The 25,225-nt window shown below is 45.6% G+C and overlaps 1 protein-coding gene across 1 annotated transcript in view; it reads right to left on the bottom strand.

Moving 5' to 3' along the window:
* Positions 1-21,958, bottom strand: part of LOC131193889 (DEP domain-containing mTOR-interacting protein-like) — a 52,145-nt gene extending 30,187 nt beyond the window's left edge. Inside the window, exon 1 of the mRNA XM_058174288.1 lies at positions 21,873-21,958. Within this exon, the coding sequence (XP_058030271.1) occupies positions 21,873-21,958 (86 nt within the window). The remainder of the gene's footprint in view (positions 1-21,872) is intronic.
* Positions 21,959-25,225: the final 3,267 nt, after the last annotated feature.

The raw sequence follows: 25,225 nt of genomic DNA, 5'->3' as shown, positions 1-25,225 counted from the left end.
CTGGTAGCAATGGCGGCGGGTGATTTGGAGAACCAGTAGCAAAAATCCCTGCCCCCTCCTGCCCCTCCACCCCAGCTGAGCCTCATGATCTTCGGCTGAAAAAATGCTTTTAAAAGTTTTTTAAAAAAAGCCTCTGATGATCGCGCGGCTTAGCTGGGATCATCAAAACCCTTTAAAAGTTTTTTTTTTTTAACCAACCTCTTCGGCCAAAGAAGTTGTTAAAAAAAAAAAAAGCTTTTTAAAGGCTCCTCTGGTGATCCCAGCTGAGTTGCCTGATCGCCAGAACCTTTTAAAAGCATTTTTTTTACAACCTCTTTGGCCGAAGAGGTGGGAGAAAAAATGTTTTTAAAAGGTTCTGGCGATCAGGCAACTCAGCTGGGATCATCAGAATCTTTTAAAAGCATTTTTTCTACAACCTCTTCGGCCAAAGAGGTTGTAGAAAAAATGCTTTTAAAAGTGCAAAAAAAAAAAAAGTTGGCCACGCCCACCCAGTCACATTACCTTCCCCACCAAGCCACGCCCACAGAACCGGTAGTAACAAATTTTACATTTCACCCCTGCTTTATAGCCCTCTCTAAGCGGGTTACAGAGTCAGCCTATTGCCCCCCCTCCCCCCACAATCTGGGTCCTCATTTTACCGACCTCAGAAGGACGGAAGGCTGAGTCAACCTTGAGCCGGTCAGGATCGAACTCCTGGCAGTGAGCAGTGAGTTAACCTGCAGTACTGCATTCTAACCACATTGCCACCATGGCTCTTAGATGCAGAATGCAGGAGGACTTTAGATAGTGAAATAACACACCTTTGTCCTTCAAATATGAGTGAAAAAGATTTCCCCTGTCCAGTTGCTTGCTTCGGAACTTTGCATGTTTCACAATGTTTTTGTTGTGCCTCGCTTGCCCCCCCACTCTCCCCCCCCCCCACCCGCAGCCGGGTCCCTCTCATCTCCTGCCGGACGCTGATAATGCAGAAGAATGTCCTGGCATGCCTCCAGCCCCCAGTCCTGGCACCACGCCCGGACAGACCGAGCAAGACGAATGGCCTGACATGCCTCCAGCCCCCAGTCCTGGCACCATGCCTGGACAAACGGAGCAAATAAACTCCTCCCCCACAGCATGTGAACATGAGGAACAGGAAGCCAGTCACGAGCTGGAATTGCCGGCAGCTGGAGGGTGGAGGGATCCACGCTTCCGGAGAGTGGAGAGGCGACGTCAGCAAAAGGAAGGGAGGGGCAGGCCTGGATAAGTGCTGAGTCATGGAGCCAAACCCCATGGCCTATATAAAGGATCTGCTTTGTGCCATTCTCTGAGTCAGGCAAAGTCTAATTTGGATTGCTGAAGTCACATCCTGGTCTCCTGCCTGCCCTGAGAACTCTGACAGAACTTTGGCAAAGCTGCAGAGGCTCTGTGGCCATGCTTGATACAGACTTCCCCGACCCGGCCATCAGAGGAGGAGTGGGACACAACCGTTTTATAATGTTTATCATGTTTTAATAATATGTTTTATATCGTTTTAATACTTATATATATATGATGCTTATAAGGTTAATAAGGTTTTATAATGTTTTGATATGTGATAGTTGTATTAATGAAAAAGGGAAGCTGTTACAGGGGTTATGTCTGCAGTCTTGGCAGGATTAGTTCGAGATGCATTCTGCTTTCAGCTGCTCCTGTGAGGTATTTCCGGTTCCTGTCATATGTAGATATATATCAGCGGTGAAATGTAAAATTTGTTACTACCAGTTCTGTGGGTGTGGCTTGGTGGGGGGTAATGTGTCTGGGTGGGCGTGGCCAACTTTTTTTCTTTCTTTTAAAAGCATTTTTTCTACAACCTCTTCAGCCGAAGAGGTTGTAAAAGAAATGCTTTTAAAAGGTTCTGACAATCCCAGCTGAGTTGCCTGATCGTCAGAACCTTTCAAAAGCTTTTTTTACAACCTCTTCGGCTGAAGAGGTTGTAGAAAAAATGCTTTTAAAAGGTTCTGAGTGACGATCCCAGCTGAGCCTTCAGAGGCTTTTTTTTTTTACTTTTAAAAGCATTTTTTCAGCCGAAGGAAAAATGCTTTTAAAACTTAAAAAAAAAACCTCTGATGATCGTGCGGCTCAGCTGGGCATGCAGGGGGGTGGGTACCGGTTCTCTGAACCATCTGCCACCATTGCTACCGGATCAGGCAATCCGGTTTGAAACAGGAGCATTTCAGCCCTGATATATACCTGTAATGATGGCTTATTGTACGACTTTCTTATGATTAAACTATTTGAAAGCTGGCTGGGTGACTTTAGGCCAATCACCAGGAAACAGACAGTTCCAGTCCCGCCTTAGGCATGGAAGTCGATTGGGTGATTTTGAACCAATCCCCAGGAGACTGTGAGTTCTAGTCTCACCTTAGACATGAAAGCCAGCTGGGCAACTTGGAGCCAATCACCAGGAGATGGTATGTTTTAGGCATGGAAGAGTTTCAAACCAGTCTGGTCTAGTGGCTAAGGCACTGAGTTGGAAACCGGGAGACCCTGAGTTCAAATCCCACCTTAGCCATGAAAGCCAGCTGAGTGACTTTGGGTTATTTACGGGACCGCCTGCTGCCACCAATAGCCTCCCATCGACCTGTGCGCTCCCATAGGGAGGGCCTCCTCAGGGTGCCGTCAGTCAAACAATGTCGACCCCCAGGGGAGGGCCTTCTCTGTGGGGGCTCCTGCCCTCTGGAATGAGTTGCCTCCAGGGTTATGACAACTCCCTGACCTCCCGACCTATCTTCGCGAGTTGAAGACGTTTTTGTTCTACCGCGCAGGGCTGGCTTGAAGTAATAGTAACTTTATTATTACTATATAGGGGTTTATTATAGTTTTATTACTGTTTTTTAAGTTTTAATTCAGCTAAATTGAAATAGATTTTTAAAATTTTTATATTTTTTTTTTTTTTTTTTTTTTTTTTGTTTACATTTATACCCCGCCCTTCTCCGAAGACTCAGGGCGGCTTACAATAAATAAATAAATAGTCTCATTCTTTTTGTAAATATTTACAAAGTCAACTTATTGCCCCCCCAACAATCTGGGTCCTCATTTTACCTACCTTATAAAGGATGGAAGGCTGAGTCAACCTTGGGCCGGGCTCGAACCTGCAGTAATTGCAGGCTTTGTGTTCTTAATAACAGGCCTTACCAGGCAGAGCTAAACCGGCCATATATATATATAATATATATATATATATATATTATAATATATATAATATATATATATTATATATATATTATATATATTGTTTTTATCTGGCTGTAAACCGCCCTGAGTCCTTTGGGAGAAAGGCGGGATAGAAATCAAATAAATAAATAAATAAATAAATAAATAAATAAATAAATAAATAAATAAATAAATAAATAAATAAATAAATAAATATGTTCGCTGTCCTGAGTTATTCATAAAAATAATAAAGAGGGGATATGAATGAATGAATGAAAAAATAAATAACATAAAAAACCCATCAGCCAATTACTGATGGAGAAGATGGACTGTTCATTTTAAAATTCTACCATGAAGCAAAGTTTAAAGGCAACCTAACCCCGAACTCTCCAGATTTACGGCCTCCAGAATCCTGGGTGGAACCTAGAAGGATTGGAGGCGAGCATCTCCAGGGAACAAGCTCTTCTCCAAACCTTGGCCTGAGGCCCAGAACGTCCCAAGCGAGGGCTTTTGCTTTGTCAAGGTCTCTCTGAGGACACAAGAATAGCCCTGACCTCAAGTGAGAACATTAAACAAACATAAATCACGCAATATCTGATTCCACCAAGTTTCTCCAGGGCCATTTTTTTTTTCAAATTCTGTGTTTTGGTTTAAACAAAGGCGACGCTTAAGAGACTCGGGTGTCTCTCGTCCTAGTGGGCTAAAAATCTCATTTTGATATTTCTGACCCGAATGTAATCCTCTATTCCAGCGGTCACCAACCCGTGGTCTATGGACCACTGTGAGAAAATTTTGGTGGTCCCCAGAAAAATTATTTGCATTTTTTATATTGCATTAAATCAGGGGTTTCTCAAACTATGGCCCCTGGGACAGATACGTGCAATGAACATTTGTGTTGTTGCAGAGAGTCTCCCCCTTCGGGGTCTTTTTGTGTGGGTCGGAGGGGGGCAGAAATTCCAACTTGGGGTCTGCTTCAGCCTCCTGGTGTGGGGCTTTGGGCGAAGGCTGGAAGGAACCGCCTCTGGTGATGAAGAGCCGGAAGACCTTGTTCCAGTGGGACTGCATCATGGCCTGGAACTGGCTGTCCATCTCAGTCCGCTGAGCCTCCAGGTGCCGGTACCTGGTCTTGCACTCCCACAAGTCTTTCCTCTGCTTGGAAAGCCTATGCTCGTAGTCCTCAGTGAGGTGCTTCTGCTGAGCCTCCTTCTCGGTCAGATCCAATTTGAACTGAGCCAGCTGTTTTACCAACTCTTTCTCATGGTGGCTGCTTAGCTCCAGCAACTTCTTCCCATTGCGGCCCTTAAGAGCCCCGGGCGGGCAGGCCAGAAGTAACAAGTAGAGGCTGGCAAGGCGCCCCTCAGCGTGAGTGACATTGAGTTGGCCACGCCCACCCAGTCACATGACCACCTTGCCACGCCCACCCAGCTGGTCATTAGGCGGATCATATTAGTAGTCCACGGGATTTAAAATTATGAATTTAGCAGTCCCTGAGTTCCAAAAGGTTGGTGACCCCTGCTCCATTCCATGTCCAGGCTACAAACTCACTCTTATTAACGCGCTAAAATCAGAGGGGTTATTCAGCAGGTTCGGAGCGGTTCAGGCGAACCGGTAGCGGAAATTGCGGCTCTATGCTGTCCTATTTAGGCACGTTTTTGAGGCCGGGTGCATTTTGAAAGTGTGTGCGTGAGCAAAGCGCTGCATAGAAGGCGAGCGTGCACACTCACATTTTCGGTGCTGGGCAAACCTGTAGGTAAATTTTGTGAATCCCACCTCTGAGTAAAATATTTATCCTTCTTTGCTCGAGTGGGTGAAAGGAGAAGGATAGGTTGCCTGTTTACTTTTAAGATTTGCTGGTGGTATTCTAAAAATAAACCCGTGGTGTCCATTTGCTTTCTAAACCAGCATTTCCTTAACCCCGGCAGCTTTAAGATGTGTAGACTCCAACGCCCAGAATTCCCCAGTCTCCTTGATAAGTTTCCATCCATTGTCCTGCCTTCAGGTGCTTTGGAACAGGGGTCTCCAACCTTGTCAACTTTAAGACTTGTGGACTCCAACTCCCAGAATTCCTCAGCCAGCTTTATTGATCTTTTTTAATTTATTGAGTAAAAGAAAGAACTTTACATCTTCCTCATCCCAGAAAACAATCTGCCTAAAGTGCATACTGCCCAAATATAAATCTTAGAACTTGACCATATGGAAGAGACATATAGAAGAGACGTTCTAAATAAGACATTGCTGTAGTAATTACTTTGCTCCAATCTTGATTCAGAAAATATGACTTCAAGTAACAGAGTTGTTAATACTTGGAATACACTATCTGACTCCGTGGTCTCTTCCCAAAATCCCCAAAGCTTTAACCAAAAACTGTCTACTATTGACCTCACCCCATTCCTAAGAGGTCTGTAAGGGGCGTGCATAAGAGCACAAGCGTGCCTACCGTTCCTGTCCTATTGTTTCCTTTCGTTATATCCAATTAATATAGTTATTACATACTCATACTTATATATATGTTTATATATTGTATAGTTATTTCATGCTTATGCTTATATATACTGTGTGACAAAATAAATAAATAAATAAAAACTTTAAGACTTGTGGACTCCAACTTCCAGAATTCCTCAGCCAGCTTTGATTTGACAGCCCCTCAAAGACTTGAAGTCCACAAGTCTTAAAGTTTACGAGGTTGGAGATCCCCTGCTTTGGAAAATAGGCCAACTTCTTCTCTATGACAGCCCCTCAAATGTTGGAAGACTGCTATTATGTCACCCCTAGTCCTTCTCTCTCTCTCTCTTTTTTTAACAGTTTATTTATATATTTTCACATTACATACATAACTGCTCCGTGAACAGCATATTGTCTGGATTGATTGATTGATTTATATATAGCCGTGATGGCGAACCAATGGCACGTGTGCCACAGTGCCACACAGTGCCTTCTCTGCGGGCATGCCAGCCTTCACCCCAGCCCAGCTCCACCACGCATGTGTGTGCACCTCCCGCCGGCCAGCTGGTCTTTTTGAGTCTCTGCCACGCATGCATGGGTGGTGGAGAACATGCGGGGAACGAGCGGGCACATGAGCCACTGAGTGAGGCACATGCGCAGTGGGTGCAGGTTAGTGCAGGAGGCTTTCCAGCCCCCAAACGGGGCATGGGAGGGCCTTGTGCTGTGGTCTGTGCCCCATTCAGGGCCCGGAAAGCCTCCTGCACCAACCTGGAGGCCAAAACGGGGCGCACGGGGCGGAGTGCATGCATGGGGGGGGGCACTCGCATTGCATTTTGGGGATTTATTTATTTTTTTATTTATTACATTTGTATACCGCCCTTCTTCCGAAGGACTCAGGGCAGTTCACAGCCAGTTAAAAAGTACAATAAATACAAATTAAGAACAGACTAAAATTTATATAAATAATGGCCAGAATATTAAAAACTAAACAATATAAAACTAAAACTATGGGCCGGGATAGCTCAGGCAATAGAGAAGCCTGTTATTAGAACACAGAGCCTGCAATTACTGCAGGTTCGAGCCCGGCCCAAGGTTGACTCAGCCTTCCACCCTTTATAAGGTAGGTAAAATGAGGACCCAGATTGTTGGGGGGGCAATAAGTTGACTTTGTAAAAAATATACAAATAGAATGAGACTATTGCCTTATACATTGTAAGCCGCCCTGAGTCTTCGGAGAAGGGCGGGGTATAAATGTAAACAAAAAAAAAAAACCATTTAAAATTACTTATTCGGGCTAGCCCAGCTCGATGAAATAAAAGGGTCTTCAGCTCACGGTGGAAAGTCCGAAGGTCGGGGAGTTGGCGAAGCCCTGGAGGCAGCTCATTCCAGAGGGCAGGAGCCCCCACAGCGAAGGCCCTCCCCCTGGGAGTCGCCAGTCGACATTGTTTCACCGACGGCACCCCAAGGAGGCCCTCCCTGTGGGAGCGCACAGGTCGGTGGGAGGCTATTTGTGGCAGTAGGCAGTCCCGTAAATTTGGCCACACGCATGTGTATTCGTGCACGTGCTTTGGGCACTCAGCACCGAAAAGTTTAACCATCACTGATATATAATAATACTTTTCCCACTCCTAATTTCTACCTCTACCATCCAACCATTTACAGTATAAAACAAGTCCCATATTCGAAAATATCTTCTTTTTCTTTTATTTTTAGTGTCCATCTGTCCATTTCTGCACAATCTAAAAAAATTTTTTTAATTACATCATCCTCTGTAGGTGTTTCCTCATTTTTCCAGTACTGTGCAAATACAATTCTTTGCTGCTGTCAAAATATGTAATATTAAGTAAGTATAGGTTCCCTTTATCATACTTTTCAGGTATTATGCCTAGCAAAAAAATATTTCTGGCTTATGACCTCTATGTTGTTTTAACATTTTTTCCAACCCTGTATCTATTTTAATCCTTCTCTTCATCAAACTAGACATACCCAGTTGCCGCAACTGTCTACAATACGTTTTTGCATCTTGCTTCGTTCTGCGGAATCCCAACCAGGAACTATAAATGTTCTTTGTAAAGGACAAGTATAACCAACTAAGAAATCTGGTTTGACAAGAACTGGTTTTTCTCTCAAAATAACTCATTTGAACCAAAAATGGCTGGTAATTTACGATGAACCTCAATTAGCCTCAGATCCAGATTGTCCGAGATTAAAACCGAATGGGTTGGCAAAGGGCTGGGAAGTGGCTCACCAGGCTAATGCAGTCTGTTATTAACACACAGCTGCCTGCAATTACAATTACTGCAGGCTCGAGTCCCACCAGGCCCAAGGTTGACTCAGCCTTCCATCCTTTATAAGGTAGGTAAAATGAGGACCCAGATTGTTGGGGGGGGGCAATAAGTTGACTTTGTATATAAATATACAAGTAGGATGAGACTATTGCCTTACACAATGTAAGCCGCCCTGAGTCTTCGGAGAAGGGCGGGATATAAATTCAAATTTTAAAAAAAAGAGAGAAAAAGTGTCTATGCCAAAAAGAGTTCAGCTGAATTTATCAAAATGTCAAACTGAAGGTCATTGATCCACAGTTTCCCTTATGGAAAACAATGACAAAGATTCAAAGAAGATCCCACTTATATATATATGGTCCCTGAGAATTCCTGTACAGCAGGGGTGAATTCTACTTACCTTTATTATTGGTTTGCAATGGGAGCTTTCTCGTGCGCGCGCTTCTGCACATGTGCAGATCGTCAATTATGATGTCCGGGCGGGTGGGCGGAGCCTCCCGCCGCTTTTACAGAACCGGGAGCAACCCACTACTGCTGTACAGGTAATCCTCGACATACGACCAGAATGGTGACCAGAATTTCCATGGGTAAGCAAAGTGGTTGTTAAGTGAGTCACTCCTGATTTCACAAAATTTTACTACGGTCGTTAAGGGAATCATTGAAACTGTTAAATGAATCGTGCGGTCATTAAGCAAATCCGGTTTCCCCCATTGCTTGGGGTAAGCTGGCTGGGAAATGTCGCCCATGCAGGGGTGAAATGCTCCCGGTTCGGACCGGATCGCCCGATTCGGTAGCAATGGCGGCAGATGGTTCGGAGAACCGGTAGCAAAAATCCCTGCCGCCCCCCATGCCCAGCTGAGCCACGCGATATCAGAGGTTTGTTGTTGTTTTTTTACTTTTAAAAGCATTTTTTCTTCGGCCGAAAAAATGCTTTTAAAAGTTAAAAAAAAAAGCCTCTGATGATCGCTTGGCTCAGCTGGGATCGTCAGAGGAGCATTTTTTTACAACATCTTCAGCCGAAGTGGTTGTAGAAAAAATGCTTTTAAAAGTTAAAAAAAAAAGTTGGCCACGCCCACCCAGTGACATTACCCACCACCACCAAGCCACGCCCACAGAACTGGTAGTAACAAATTTTACGTTTCACCACTGCGCCCATGCTGAATTACGTGATCCTGGGATGCTTCAACCACATTTGGATCCCATGGTCATCCCATGGACTGTTACGGCTGTAACAGCCGTAAGTCACTTTCTTCAGGGCCGTTGTAACTTCGGTCACTAAACGAACGGTTGTAACTCAAGGACTGCCTGTATATGTAATGTTCCTTGTGCAGGCAAAAATTCTTTAGTGCGAGGAATGGAAGAGAAATGAAGACTGTACATAGTGCATAAAATGAAACTACGTACAGTCTTCATTTCATAAAATGAAATTTGGTGGTGAAAAAAGGAAGGTTCTACATTGAGGCAAGAGAAACCAAAAGCCCAGGTACGGTATAGGTGGTAGCTGGCTCAATAGTAGTAACTGTGAGAGGTATCTTGAAGTCCTAGTGGACAACCATTTAGATATGAGCCAGCAGTGTGCAGCAGCTGCCAAAAAAGCCAACACAGTTCTGGGCTACATCAACAGAGGAATAGAATCAAGATCACGTGAAGTGTTAATACCACTTTATAATGCCTTGGTAAGGCCACACTTGGAATATTGCATCCAGTTTTGGTCGCCACGATGTAAAAAAGATGTGGAGACTCTAGAAAGAGTGCAGAGAAGAGCAACAAAGATGATTAGGGGATTGGAGGCTAAAACATATGAAGAACGGTTGCAGGAACTGGGTATGTCTAGTTTAATGAAAAGAAGGACTAGGGGAGACATGATAGCAGTGTTCCAATATCTCAGGAACTGCCCCAAAGAAGAGGGAGTCAAGCTATTCTCCAAAGCACCTGAGGGTAGAACAAGAAGCAATGGGTGGAAACAAATCAAGGAGAGAAGCAACCTAGAACTAAGGAGAAATTTCCTGAGTGAGAACAATTAATCAGTGGAACAACTTGCCTCCAGAAGTTGTAAATGCTCCAACACTGGAGGTTTTTAAGATGATGTTGGATAACCATGTTTCTGAAGTGGTGTAGGGTTTCCTGCCTGGGCAGAGGGTTGGACTAGAAGACCTCCAAGGTCCCTTCCAACTCTGTTATCCTGTTATTTGGTTGAGAAACACTGGCATAAACCCTTTTCATTGTTTAGGTAGACTGATATTCTGTTATTACCTTTGTACGATTACTTTCAAGGGCTAGGCAGCGCTCAGGGAACAAACTAAATCCGTCTTCCCTGGCTGCATACGCCAGCAAAACTGGCGCAGCTTTTTGCACCCTGCCCCAGTCAGGAAGATAAGCTTGGCTAAGACACCTGTTCTCAAACGAGAGGTGACCTTTTACAGCTGGCAACTCCTTATCAGAACCTGAATTAATTGCCCATTCATTGGCTCATTTGTGGCTTTATCTTCAGCTGAAAGAATAGGGCACGTAAGATCAACAGTGGGACCCTAGATGGCTTTAGAGAAGGCCACAATTCATAGGCCCTGAACTATGTGGAATTGGGGACGCCACATCTGCATTAACATCTTTGGACTCCATAGGGGGCACCAGAGGTGGCATTCAGCCGGTTCGAACCGGTTCGCCCGAACCTGTAGCAGAATCGTGGGTGAGCCCGCCCACCTGGCCACTTGCCCCAGCTCTATGCCATCCTATTTAGGCACATTTTTGAGGCCAGACCAGGAGGGAAATCCAGCAGGTTCTTACAGGTTCTGGAGAATTGGTAGCGGAAATTTTGAGTAGTTCGGAGAACCGGCAAATACCCACTTCTGGCTGGCCGCAGAGTGGGGTGGGAATGGAGATTTTGCAATATCCTTCCCCCAGGAGTGGGGAGGGAATGAGAATTTTGCAGTATCCTTCCCCCAGGAGTGGGGAGGGAATGGAGATTTTGCAGTATCCTTCCCCCAGGAGTGGGGAGGGAATGAGAATTTTGCAGTATCCTTCCCCCAGGAGTGGGGAGGGAATGAGAATTTTGCAGTATCCTTCCCTCAGGAGTGGGGAGGGAATTTTGCAGTATCCTTCCCCCAGGAGTGGGGAGAGAAAGGAGATTTTGCAGTATCCTTCCCCTGCCACGCCCATCAAGCCATGCTCATCAAGCCACGCCCATAGAACCAGTAGTAAAAAAAATGGATTTCACAATGGGGCCAGCTGCATGCGTGGAAGGCAGGCGCGCATGCGAACCTGGTGTGCGTGCACATGAAGCGAACGTGTGCATGTGCACACGGCAAACCAGTAGTAACATAATGTGAAACCCACCACTGGGGGAGGTACCTGTTATAGGTTTGTGGGCTCCTTTCAGATCCAAAGAGAAAAACTTGGGGCCAGGTAATTTAATGGACCATCTCTCCCCAATGACATCAACCTGGCCTTCCGGAGCCAAAAGGCGGGGGATGTTAAGGGTGCCCACCATCAAGGGAAGAACTTTTGGTGGGACCAAGGCAGTGGTGGGTTTAATTTTTTTTTTTACTACCGGTTCGGTGGGCGTGGCTTGGTGGGTGTGGCATGGCATGGCTTGGTGGGTGTGGCTTGGTGGGTGTGGCAGGGGAAGGATACTGTAAAATCTCCATTCCATCCCCACTCCAGGGGAAGGATATTCTAAAATCTCCATTCCCACCCCAATCCAGGGAAAGGTTACTGCAAAATCCCCATTTCCTCCCGATCACCTGAGACTCGGGAGGCAGAGAATAAATGGGGGCAGAGCCAGTCAGAATTTTTACTACCGGTTCTCTGAACTATTCAAAATTTCCTGTTCTCCAGAACTGGTCAGAACCTGCTGAAACCCACCTCTGGACCAAGGGAAGGGGGCCTTCTCTGTGGTGGCTCCTTACCATAGAGTTCTCTACATTTTTGGATTTAGTCTGATGTAGGATGCTCTAGGATAATCTAGGACGCAGTGGCTTAGTGGGTAAGATGCTGAGCTTGTCGATCGAAAGCTCGGCAGTTCAGCGGTCCGAATCCCTAGTACCGCATAACAGGGTGAGCTCCCGTTACTTGTCCCAGCTTCTGCCAACCTAGCAGTTCGAAAGCACGTAAAAAATGCAGGTAGAAAAATAGGGACCACCTTTGGTAGGAAGGTAACAGTGTTCCGTGCGCCTTTGGCGTTGAGTCATGCTGGCCACACGACCATGGAGACATCTTTGGACAGCACTGGCTCTTCGGCTTTGAAACAGAGATAAGCACCGCCCCCTAGAGTCGGCAATGACTAGCACGTATGTGCGAGGAGAACCTTTATCTTTACCTTAGGATGCTCAGAGTTTCCCATTCAAAACTATGGTGCAGTATGTCCAACAACCGAGCTCACAGAGCAGCAAGGACCCCACCATTCAACCCTGAGCGACAAAATATATATTTTTTTATTTACATTTATATCCCACCCTTCTCCGAAGACTCAGGGCAGCTTACACTATGTTAGCAATAGTCTTCATTCTATTTGTATATTTATATACAAAGTCAACTTATTGCCCCCAACAATCTGGGTCCTCATTTTACCTACCTTATAAAGGATGGAAGGCTGAGTCAACCTTGGGCCTGGTGGGACTTGAACTTGCAATAATTGCAAGCAGCTGTGTTAATAACAGACTACTTTAGCCTGTTGAGCCACCAGAGACCATTGCTACCGGATCGGGTGATCCAGTCCAAACCGGGAGCATTTCACCCCTGAACCACCAATGTTAGAGCACCCACAGTTTCTGAAGGCAACCCATTCCATTTATTAATTATTCTGACTGTCAGGAAATTTCTCCTTAGTTCTAGGTTGCTTCTCTCCTTGATTAGTTTCCACCCATTGCTTCTTGTCCTGCCCTCAGGTGCTTTAGAGAATAGCTTGACTCCCTCTTCTTTGTGGCAACTCCTGAGATATAGCTGCATAGCAGAGAACTTCTGGGCCTTTGGCTCTGATCCTCCTTTGGAAGAAAAAGTGGAACCTGGAATCTTTCTCAGCTAGTCCTGGAAAAACATAGGTTTCAAATTCCACCAAGTCTGGAATTTGAAACGGAGCTTTCATTAAAGACATTAAACAGGCCTTTTTTGGGTCTTTGGCTCTGGTTGAATTTGTAGACTCTTGAGCAAAAGCCAGCACAGAGGCATTGCTTGTTCAGAATTAATAGCTGTTAAGAATTGAGTATTTGGTAGACGCTGTCTACAAGGTATGAAAATGATGAACCTTCTAAATGAACTTCTTTGATTAGAGGAAAAAAACTATTTACAGTTATGGTGGACTGAAACCACCGATACACTTTTTTCATAAAACAGAAAAATGCGCATGATTTGGGGAAGAAAAGTGAAGCAGGAAAACAGGAGCTTTTTTTGTAATCATATATGGGGTAAGAGATAATTTTGTAATTGTATTTATATTTGCTGCAAAGGAAATTGAAACCTCTTTCTTTTTTTTTTTTTTATTCTTTCCTGCTGAACTTGTTCTGTCTTTCTTATTTTTTACTTTCTTTCCTGTTTCCACTCTCTTATTAATTGGTGTTGATTTTTTTTTACAAAGTTTATAAAACTTTTAATTAAAAAAATGATTTAAAAAATAAAATTAAATAGGAGTTAGAGGTCCTCGGTGGTCTCTGAGCTTGCTTGTTTCTTTGCAGACATCTCATTACCCAACTAGGGAACATCATCAGTGCTAATAAGAAATGCTGTTTGCTGTCAGTTTATATTCTAGTGACATGTGCCTGTCTGTGTGGGTGGGGTGGTCTTAGGGATACTTTGGTTGGGCTGTTTGCTGATGGCTCTTTGGCCATTTCTTGATTGGGGGATCGTTTACTTGATTGTTGGTCTGAAGTTGACGTTGGAGTTAATCTATGCTGATCTTTACGGGATATTTACGGGACCGCCTACTGCCACCATTAGCCTCTCACCGACCAGTGCACTCTCACAGAGAGGGCCTCCTCCGGATACCGTCAGCTAAACAATGTCGGCTGGCAACCTCCAGGGGGAGGGCCTTCTCTGTGGGGGCCCTTACCCTCTGGAACGAGCTCCCTCTGGGGCTTCGTCAACTCCCCGATCTCAGGTCCTTCCGCCGCGAGCTGAAGACGTTGCTGTTTCGAAGAGCAGGACTAGCTTGAACATAGTTTTAAATTGGGGTTTTTAAATCAGGGGTTTCAAATGGGGTTTTAAATTTGTATTTAAAAGTTTTAGGGCATCAATTGAATTGAATTTTCTTTTTCTTTTTTTTGCTGTTTTATATGTATTATATGTTTTCTATTGTTTTATTGTCTGTGAACCGCCCTGAGTCCTTCGGGAGATGGGCCGTATACAAATATAATAAATAATAAATAATAATAATAATCTGGGTGCTGATTACTGGTGGAGAAGTGCTGGAGCCTTTTTCTCTTTGGGGCTGGGTGTAGTGGTGGGTTGCAACAAGTTTGCCCGATCCGGTGCGAACTGGTAGCAGCGGGAGGCAGCGGGAGGCAGTGGGCTGCAGGTGAACTGATAGCGGCAGCAGAGGGAGGCTCCGCCCACACACCCGGATGCGGCATGGGGGTGCACCACTCCCTTGCACTCCCCTACCCCCGTGCATGTGCAAGAACCCCCCTCTCACCCCATGCATGCACACGAGACCCCCCGCGCATGCGCTCGTGTCTCCCGCATGCGCCCCACCCCTGCACCAGAGACCTGAAAATCAGCTGAACGATGATTTTGCATGGTGGATCTGATCTAGGCGATGGCTTGCACGAGCATGCACAAGAGAACCAGTAGCGACAGGATTTGGAACCCGCCTCTGGCTGGGTGATTGTCTCTTTTGCATAGTCTGTAAAGGTAAAGGTTCCCCTCGCACATATGTGCTAGTCGTTGCCGACTCTAGGGGGCGGTGCTCATCTCCGTTTCAAAGCCGAAGAGCCAGCGCTGTCCGAAGACGTCTCCATGGTCATGTGGCCGGCATGATTAAACACCAAAGGCGCATGGAACACTGTTACCTTCCCACCAAAGGTGGTCCCTATTTTTTCTACTTGCATTTTTTATGTGCTTTCGAAACTGCTAGGTTGGCAGAAGCTGGGACAAGTAACGGGAGCTCACCCCGTTACACGGCAGCACTAGGGATTCGAACCGCCGAGCTGCCGACCTTTCGATCGACAAGCTCAACGTCCTAGCCCCTGAGCCACCGCGACACTGCATAGTCTGTAGATGTCATTAATATCTATGTCTCTGTTGATGTCTGATTTGTCAGAGTGCCAGGCTTCTAGAAATCCCCTGGCATTTTTGGACTTGGCCTGGTCTAGGATAGTTAGATTTTCCCAACTGAAACTGCAAGTCATCCGGAATATGAACTGAAAGCAAACCCCATTCTTTACTAGCGCTGATGGTGTTTCCTAGTTTGGGTAATGAAACATCTGCAGGAAAACAAGCCAGCTCAGAAAGCAGAAAATGAAGTAAAGAAATGAGGACTGAATGAGTTTTCCCCCACAGTCTTCTAAGTTCCTGCTATTGTCCTGTTAATTCATTATTTGTACATATTTAGCAGGCAGGTTCTCCTATTATAATGCAAATTTTCTTTCTTATCCTTCCTTATCTGCATCCCTCTCTCTCTCTCTCTTCACTAGAGTCATAGAATCATAGGGCTGAAAGGGACACCAACACACACCAACACACACACAAACACACACACAGACACACACAGGAGGTTTTCTAGTCAAAAAGGAGTCCTTATACCTGGTTGCCCAATCTTTTCTTGAAAATCTATACAAGTCCTGGAGGCTGGAGGCAAACTATTCCATTGATTAATTGTAAGGTAAATATAAAGGTTCCCCTCGCACGTATGTGCTAGTCGTTCCCGACTCTAGGGGGCGGTGCTTATCTCCGTTTCAAAGCCGAAGAGCCAGCGCTGTCCGAAGACGTCTCCGTGGTCATGTGGTTGGCATGACTCAACGCCAAAGGCGCATGGAACGCTGTTACCTTCCCACCAAAGGTGGTCCCTATTTTCCTACTCACATTTTTTACATGCCTTCGAACTGCTAGGTTGGCAGAAGCTGGGACAAGTAACAGGAGCTCACCCCATTACCCGGCACTTGGGATTTGAACCGCTAAACTGCCAACCTTTCGATCGACAACCTCACTGTCTTATCCACTGAGCCACCGCATCCCCTTGATTAATTGCACTCACTGTCAAAAAAAAATTCCTTATTTCCAGGTGGGATCAATGAAATTTAATGTGGAGAAAAGCAAGGTTTTACACCTGGGCAGGAAGAACCAAAGGATACAAGTATAGATTAGGCAAAACCTTGCTCAAAAACAGCAACTGGGAGAGGAACCTTGGAGTCCCAGTGGACGATCACTTAAATATGAGCCCGCAGTGTGTGGCAGCAGCCAAAAAAAGGCCAGTGCAATCCTAGGTTGTACAAACAAAGGCATGGAATCAAAATCACATGAAGAATTAGTACCACTTTATAAAATCTACACTACACTACACTACTAACCAGAGCATACAAAACATTTGCCAGACCTATTCTTGAATACAGCTCATCCGCCTGGAACCCATATCACATCTCTGACATTAATACTATCGAACGCGTCCAGAAATATTTTACTAGAAGAGTTCTTCGCTCCTCCGAAAACAACAAAATACCTTATACCACCAGGCTTGAAATCCTGGGATTAGAAAATTTAGAACTCCACCGACTCCAACATGACCTGTGTGTAACACACAGAATCATCTATTGTAATATCCTTCCTGTAAAAGACTACTTCAGCTTCAATCACAACAATACAAGAGCAAACAATAAATTCAAACTTAATGTCAACCGCTTCAAACTTGATTGCAGAAAATATGACTTTTGTAACAGAGTTGTTAACGCTTGGAACTCACTACCTGACTCCATAGTCTCTACTCAAAACCCCAAAATCTTCAACCAAAAACTGTCTATTGACCTCACCCCATTCCTAAGAGGACTATAAGGGGCGTGCATAAGAGCACAAAAGTGCCTACCGTTCCTGTTCTATTGTTTCCTTCATTATATCAAATTAACATAGTTATTGCATACTTTTACTTATATATACTTTTTTTTCCTCTCATGATGGGTTATTGTTTATGTTGATGATTGTATATTCCGTTGTGACAAAATTAAATTTAAAAAAAAATCACATGTAGAATACTGCATCCAGTCTCGGTCACCACGTTACAAAAAAGACATTGGAAAAAGTGCAAAGAAGAGCAACCCAGATGATTAAAGGACTGGAGGCTAAAACACATGAAGGACGGTTGCAGGATTTGGGTTTGGCTAGTCTAGAGAAAAGAAGGACTTTGGGGAGGGGAAGGACATGATAGCAGTATTCCAGTATTTGAGGATCTGCCATAAAGAGGAGGAGGTCAACTTATTTTCCACAGAGCAGGACAAAAAACAACGGATGGAAACTAACCAAGGAGAGAAGCAACCTGGAACTGAGGAGAAACTTCCTAACTGTGAGGACAATTAACCAGTGGAACTGCTCGCCACCAGAAGTTGTGGGTGCTTCATCACTGGAGGTTTTTAAGAAGAGACTGGACATGGAAATGGTATAGGACCTGCTGGAAGAAATATCCATCTGGGTTCAGTTCCAAGTGGGGACAAAGACACTGGAAACATGGAGGCTGCTTGGAAAGATGGTTTAATGGTGGTCAGGATCACATGGCTTGAGATCCTGTGTGCTCCCTGGTTTTATGCTTTTTCTGAGCTTTGAACTTTCTGGGGCACAGGAAGGGTATCCTGATTGGCTGTCAAGACTCCCAGGGGGTGGGAGACTTAGCTAATGCTGTAGGTTGTCTCTCAAGCTTGCTTGAGCCTTGCCATGTGGTAAGATTCTGTTGCTAGATGGGTAGAGGCTAATCCTATCTTTGTCATGTAGACAATGGACTGGCTCAAGTCTTAATGGCCCATTGACAAAGGTGGGGAGAATGAGTGAGCTTAGCTGAGGCTTTTAATGGCCCATTGACAAAGGTGGGGGGGAGTCAGGAAGTTGCAGGGAGCTCTTTTGTCTTTAAAACATGTTTCTCCATTTCTCATCCAGGGAAATATATTCTGCCTTTTAAAATATTTTCTAAAATATTTCATTCTTCTAGGAGGGGGGTGGGTGCTAAATTCCTACAGACCGTGATGGCGACACGCATGCCGCAGGTGTCATGCGGAGCCCTCTCTGCAGGCACGCGAACCATCAGATCAGATCCACCATGCAAAATCACAGGTCAGCTGATTTTCGGGTCTCTGGAGCAGGGGTGGGGCGCATGCGGGAGACACGCGGGCATGCACGGGGTGGGAGGGGGGTTTGTGCGCATGCATGGCGGTGGGGGGAGTGCGGGGGAGTGGTGCACACCCCCCCCGTGCCAAAACAAGCTGGATGGGGTGCAGTGCCCGCCCACCCCTGCCCCTGTGGCCCGTTTTTGGTCGCAGGAGGTTTCAGGGAGACATACCAGGCCCAAAACGGGCCATAGGGGATAGCGTGTGCATATGTGGGGGTTGGGGGGAGTGTGTGTGGGGGTCAAACACGCATCGCAATCACTTGGCATGCAGGGGGGACATTGCATTATGGGTGTGGGCACATGCGCGACCCCCCCCCGCGCGACCCCCACTTTTGGCACGAGATGGCAAAAAGGTAAGCCATCACTGGTATAGGATCTCCTGCTTGTGCAGGGGGGTGGACTAGAAGACCTCCAAGGTCCCTTCCAGCACTATTCTGACTCTTATCCTGCCCTCAGATGCTATGGGGAATATATCAATGCTCTCTTCCCTGCGATAGCCCTTAAGTATTGGAAGATTGCTACGGTATCTCCCCTGAGCTTTCTCTTCACTGGGCTAGACATATTTCATTCCCTTAACCCAGGGGTCTGTAAACTTGGCTCTTTTAAGACTTGTGGACTTCAACTCCCAGAGTTGAAGTCTACAACTCCCACAAGGCTGCTCTTCTCTGCGGGGTCTCAGCATTTTTATGTCATGGTGACCAGAACTGGAGGCAGTGTTCCAAATATGGTCTGAACCAGTGTAATACAAAGCAGTACTATCACTTCCCATCATCTTGAAACTATCCTTCTATTGATGCAACCTAGGATCGCATTGGGCTTTTTGGCAGCTGCAGCACACGGCTGGCTCATACCTAAGGGATGGTGTGACAGGACACCTCAATTCTTTCTCACAGGAAATAATATTGAGCCAGGTACCGTCTATTCTGGAATTTTCAGATCTGTGCGAACAGCAGAACCAAGAATAGAATAGTATAGAATAGAATAGAACAGAATAGAATAGAATAGAATAACAGAGTTGGAAGGGACCTTGGAGGTCTTCTAGTCCAACCCCCTGCTCAGGCAGGAAATCCTACACCAGTTCAGACAAATGGTTACCTAACATCTTCTTAGCACAGCACAGCACAGAACAGCACAGAACAGAACAAAACAGAACAGAACAGAAAGAAGAATTGGAAGGAACCTTGGAGATCTTCTAGTCCAACCCCCTGCTTAGGCAGGAAACCCTATACCATTTTAGACAAATGATTATCCAATCTCTTCTTGAAAACCTCCAATGTTGGAGCACCCACAACTTCTGGAGGCAAGTTGTTCCACTGATTAATTGTTCTAACTGTCAGGAAAGTATAACGGGGAGCCATTCTGCATGACAAAACGTTGGAATTGGAACGATTCCAATGGCTAAGCCCAAATCTTGTTAAACCGGCACTGTTCTCAAACTTAGGACTCACGTTTAACTACAGAAAGTACATGGTTACGCAACTTTTTGGTAAGTAAATATCCAAGTTTTCCTCTCTTTTTTTTTTTTTTTGGCTCTTTGTGTTTCTCCTACCGGGGCTCCTTGCTTCCCATATTAACTTCAACATTTTTCCTAGCTAGGAAAAGGACATTTTGAGGGAACATGTTAATCAGTCCCCAGGTTTATCTATCCTGCAAGACGCTTGAACCCAGAGTTAAATGCATCATGTGGCAGATGTCCAGAGATTGATTAGAGAAATACAATTTTCTTAGAAAATGACTTTTGTCAAACAATGCAGGGGTCTCCAACCTTGGCAACTTTAAGCCTGGAGGACTTCAACTTCACTGGCCCCGATGGAGAGGGTGCGCAATCTGGGCGTTCTCCTGGATGAACGGCTGTCTTTTGAAGACCATTTGACGGCCGTCTCCAGGAGAGCTTTCCACCAGGTTCGCCTGGTGCGCCAGTTGCGCCCCTTTCTAGACCGGGATGCCTTATGCACGGTCACTCACGCCCTCGTGACGTCTCGCCTGGATTACTGCAATGCTCTCTACATGGGGCTCCCCTTGAGGGGCATCTGGAGGCTTCAGTTAGTCCAGAATGCGGCTGCGCAGGTGATAGAGGGAGCCCCTCGTGGCTCCCGTGTGACACTTATCCTGCGCAGCCTGCACTGGCTACCTGTGGCCTTCCGGGTGCGCTTCAAGGTGTTGGTGACAATCTTTAAAGCGCTCCATGGCATAGGGCCGGGCTATTTACGGGACCGCCTACTGTTACCAAATACCTCTCACCGACCCGTGCGCTCTCACAGAGAGGGACTCCTCAGGGTGCCGTCAGCTAGGCAGTGCCGTCTGGCGACACCCAGGGGAAGGGCCTTCTCTGTGGGGGCTCCCACCCTCTGGAACGAACTCCCTCCAGGATTTCGTCAACTTCCGGACCTCCGAACCTTTCGTCGCGAGCTTAAAACACACTTATTTATCTGCGCGGGACTGGATTAGATTTTAAAGTAACTGGTTTTAAGGGGTTTTTACTATTTATACTGTTTTTAATAATTTGGGCTATAGAATAAGTTTTTAAATTGTCGTTTTAATTGTATTTATATGTATTTTAACTGCCTGTGAACCGCCCTGAGTCCTTAGGGAGATAGGGCGGTATATAAATATGAAAAATAAAAATAAATAAAATAAAAAAAACTCCCAGAATTCCCCAGCCAGCAAAGCTGGCTGGGGCATTCTGGAAGTTGAAGTCCTCCAGGCTTAAAGTTGCCAAGGCTGGAGACCCCTGAAATAATAAATGAACAGGATATTTTGGATAAGATTTTTTTTTGTTTTGTTTTAATCAACGGCATATCTCTTTTGGAGTCTGAACACCAGGTCAGCTACACTAGGAATATTATTAACACTGCTTTCTCCCACTCTGGGTAGATCTACTTTTAGATCTACTCAAACTTTAAACAGCTTTTCCCAGTCGGTCCGATGCCAACTATGCTAGAAATTCAACTTCCAGCATTCCCGAGCATGGTTAGCCAATGCACTTGGGAGCACCAAGTTGAAGAAAGCTGCTTTTCAAAAGACAAGACCTTCGTTTCATTGTCAAATTGACTTTGGCATCCGCACAATTTCTTGCAAAATTTGAGTTTTCCTGTAAACTACCTGAATGTAAACAATCAAAGTAGCCTCACGCCTGAAATATATCTATATCTATATCTATATCTATATCTATATCTATATCTATCTGTCTGTCCCTCCATCCATCCATCCATCCATCCATCCATCCATCCATCTATATCCCTTTTTGTCCAGAGCCAATTATCCTTAAAACATAAATTAGACAAGCTTGAAATTTTTCCCCTTCTTTAAGGAAGGAGTTTTAAACTTGGGTAGTCCTTTGCTTGATATTGCTACAGTTGGACCTTTCCCAAAGAGAAAAAAGTGAACCTTGATCAGAATAAAAGAATAACGGAGCTGGACTCGAATATAAATCCTTCCGTTCCCCACCGTCCTGTCGGAGCTGAAGAAGCTTCCTGGATGAGAAGCGAAACGTCTTCAAAAGAAAAAAAAACAAGAAAGGCCAGTTGCCTCCTGAAAAAAAAAAAGCACTTTTGCGACAACCATGTCCTGGATGACTGAGAATCTCTACGGAAGGGAGTTGGAAGGGACCTTGGAGGTCTTCTAGCCCAACCCCTCTCAAGCAAGGGACCCTATATCAACGGTGGTCCGAGCATCCAACGTACCTGAGCTGCTCTCCTGCGATCATGACCTCTGCTCGGTGATGCTGTTCGGTGGCCTTTTGCTTGAAGAAGTTACTCAAGTTCTCCATTCCAGCCTGTCGCTAAAGCCCAGCTCTGGTGCAGAGAAACAGCTGTGTGTTGCAAGCCACGAGGCAGCTACGTCTGGCTTTCCACCAGCTTGTTTGCCTTTCTGGACAGAACGGGGCGCCGTGCCAGAAACTTCTTGTTAGCACTTTTAACAGGCGATAAGGGGCAGGCAGGCTGCTTACTTTGCCTGGAAGGGTAAAGGAAAGACTGAGAGGTAAGCGAAGAGGGTGGGATAAAAAGGCTGTCCTTAACGCCGGGAGGTGGAACTGGTCCTGCCTCTTTCCTTCCAGGGCTGCTCCGCCTTAGCTGGAAGCCACTAGCACTGAGGGTCAAGGGTAGATTGGCTCTTGAAGGAGAAGGACAAGCTGGAGAGCAGTTTATATATATATAACAACAGAGTTGGAAGGGACCTTGGAGGCCTTCTAGTCCAACCCCCTGCCCAGGGAGGAAACCCTACACCATCTCAGTCAGATGGTTATCCAACATTTTCTTAAAAATTTCCAGTGTTGGAGCATTCACAACTTCTGCAGGCAAGTCGTTCCACTTATTAATTGTTCTAACTGTCAGGAAATTTCTCCTTAGTTCTAGGTTGCTTCTTTCTTTGATCAGTTTCCACCCATTGCTTCTTGTTCTACCCTCAGGTGCTTTGGAGAACAGCCCGACTCCCTCTTCTTTGTGGCAACCCCTGAGATATTGGAAGACTGCTATCATGTCTCCCCTAGTCCTTCTTTTCATTAAACTAGGCATACCAAGTTCCTGCAACCGTTCTTCATATGTTTTAGGCTCCAGTCCCCTAATCATCTTTGTTGCTCTTCTCTGCACTCTTTCTAGAGTCTCAACATCTTTTTTACATCGTGGCGACCAAAACTGAATGCAGTATTCCAAGTGTGGCCTTACCAAGGCATTATAAAGTGGCACTAACACTTCATGTGATCTTGATTCTATCCCTCTTGCGTTGCGTTGGAACGTGTTGGATCTTCTCACCAATTGACACAAATCGTCCTCGACCTACAACCGTGATCGATCCCCAATTTTCCGTTGCTAGCCTGATGAAAAAGAAGGGCCAGGGGTGAGGGGTTGCAGTGTTCCAATACCTCAGGGGCTGCCACAAAGGTCGGCAGTTGGGAGGTTCGAATCCCCTACTACAAGTCTCCTGCGTCAGCAGGGGGTTGGACTAGACGACCTCCAAGGCCCCTTCCAACTCTGTTACTGTTACAAAGAAGAGGGAGTCAAGCTATTCTCCAAAGCACCTGAGGGCAGGACAAGAAGTAACCGGTAGAAACTAAGCAAGGAGAGGAGCCACTTAGAACTAAGGAGAAATTTCCTGACAGTTAGAACAATTAACCAGTGGAACAACTTGCCTCCGGAAGTTGTGAATGCTCCAACACTGGAAGTTTTTAAGAAGAGACTGGATAACCATTTGTTTAAAATGATATAGGGTTTCCTGCCTAAGCAGGGGGTTGGACTAGAGGATCTCCAAGGTCCTTTCCAATTCTTCTATGCTGTGCTGTGCTGTGCTATGAAGATGTTAGGTAACCATTTGTCTGAAGTGGTGTAGGGTTTCCTGCCTAAGCAGGGGGCTGGACTAGAAGACCTCCAAGGTCCCTTCCAACTCTGTTATCCAATCTTATCCTATCCCATTCCATCTCATGCCATCCTGTTTATTTATTTATTTATTTATTTATTTATTTATTTATTATTCACACTTTTATACCGCCCTATCTCCCTAGGGACTCAGGGCGGTTTACAGCCATATAAAAACACATATATATATACAGAGTAAAACATTAATTAAAAAAACTTATTACATAGGCCGATTATTTAAAATAGAGATATAAATAATAAAACCCCATTTAAAACCAGATTTAAAATTTAAACATTTAAAAATTTAAAAATTCTAGACCAGTGCTGCGCAGATAAATAGATGTGTCTTAAGCTCGCGGCGGAAGGTTCGAAGGTCAGGAAGTTGGCAAAGTCCTGGGGGAAGCTCGTTCCAGAGGGTGGGAGCCCCTACAGAAAAGGCCCTTCCCCTGGGTGTCGCCAGTCAGCACTGCCTGGCCGACGGCACCCTGAGGAGTCCTTCCCTGTGAGAGCGCACGGGTCGGTGGGAGGCAATCGGTGGCAGAAGACGGTCCTGTAAGTAACCCGGCCCTATGCCATGGAGCGCTTTGAAGATCATTACCAAAACCTTGAAGCGCACCCGGAAGGCCACAGGTAGCCAGTGCAGTCTGCGCAGGAGAGGTGTTACGTGGGAGCCACGAGGGGCTCCCTCTATCACCCGCGCAGCCGCATTCTGAACTACCTGGAGCCTCCGGGTGCTCCTCAAGGGGAGCCCCATGTAGAGAGCATTGCAGTAATCCAGACGAGATGTCACGAGAGCATGAGTGACCGTGCATAGGGCATCCCGGTCTAGAAAGGGGCGCAACTGGCGAACCAGGCGCACCTGGTAAAAAACTGTTCTGTTCTGTTCTGTTCTGCTGTGCTGTGCTGTGCTGTGCTGTGCTACGCAACGCTACTCTACTCTATTCTATTCTTTTAAGCGAGTTTGATCCCATCTTACAACTTTTGTGCCGCAGCTGTTCAGTGAATTGTGTGATTGTTAAGTGAATCTTGCTTCCCCCCACCCTCCCTTCACTTTGCTTGTCTAAAGCCGGCTGGGAAGGTTACAAAACGGGTGATCACATGATCCCAGGACAATGCAACCGTCATAAATACATGCCTGTTGCCAAGCCCCCCCCCCCACAAAAAAAACACTCTGATCATGTAACCATTGGTGATACTGCAATGGTCGTAAGTGTGAAACCCGGTCCTAAGTCACATTTTTCAGGGCCGATGTAAGTATGAGGACTACCTGTAGCTGTTATAGCATTGGCTGTGGCTGCTGCTGCTTTTGCATAGGGTGGTCTTGGCTGCAGCTGCTCATTTGCCCCTAAAAGAAACAAATAACCCAAATTCTTTATAGCGGGGATCTCCAACCTTGGCAGCTTTAAGACTGTGGACTTAAAGCTCCCAGAGGTCCTGGCTGAGGAACTCTGGGAGTTGAAGTCCACAAGTCTTAAAGTTGCCAAAAAAACCTCTGATCATGTAACCCATTGGTGATACTGCATGGTGAGACCCCTGTTTTATAGTCCCGATTTTTCTTTTCTCCCAACCTTTTCCCTCTCTTTCCAGTATTTTTAAAAAGAGGTGGGGGGAGCTGGTTTTTTTCTTTTCTTTCTGTTTCATTATGAGAGGAGAGAAACTCACCCTCGTTGGGAGCGACTGCCCTA

The sequence above is a fragment of the Ahaetulla prasina genome, chromosome 3 (assembly GCF_028640845.1).
Source record: "Ahaetulla prasina isolate Xishuangbanna chromosome 3, ASM2864084v1, whole genome shotgun sequence".
Lineage (NCBI taxonomy): Eukaryota > Metazoa > Chordata > Lepidosauria > Squamata > Colubridae > Ahaetulla > Ahaetulla prasina.
This window is presented reverse-complemented; position numbering and strand designations above follow the sequence as displayed.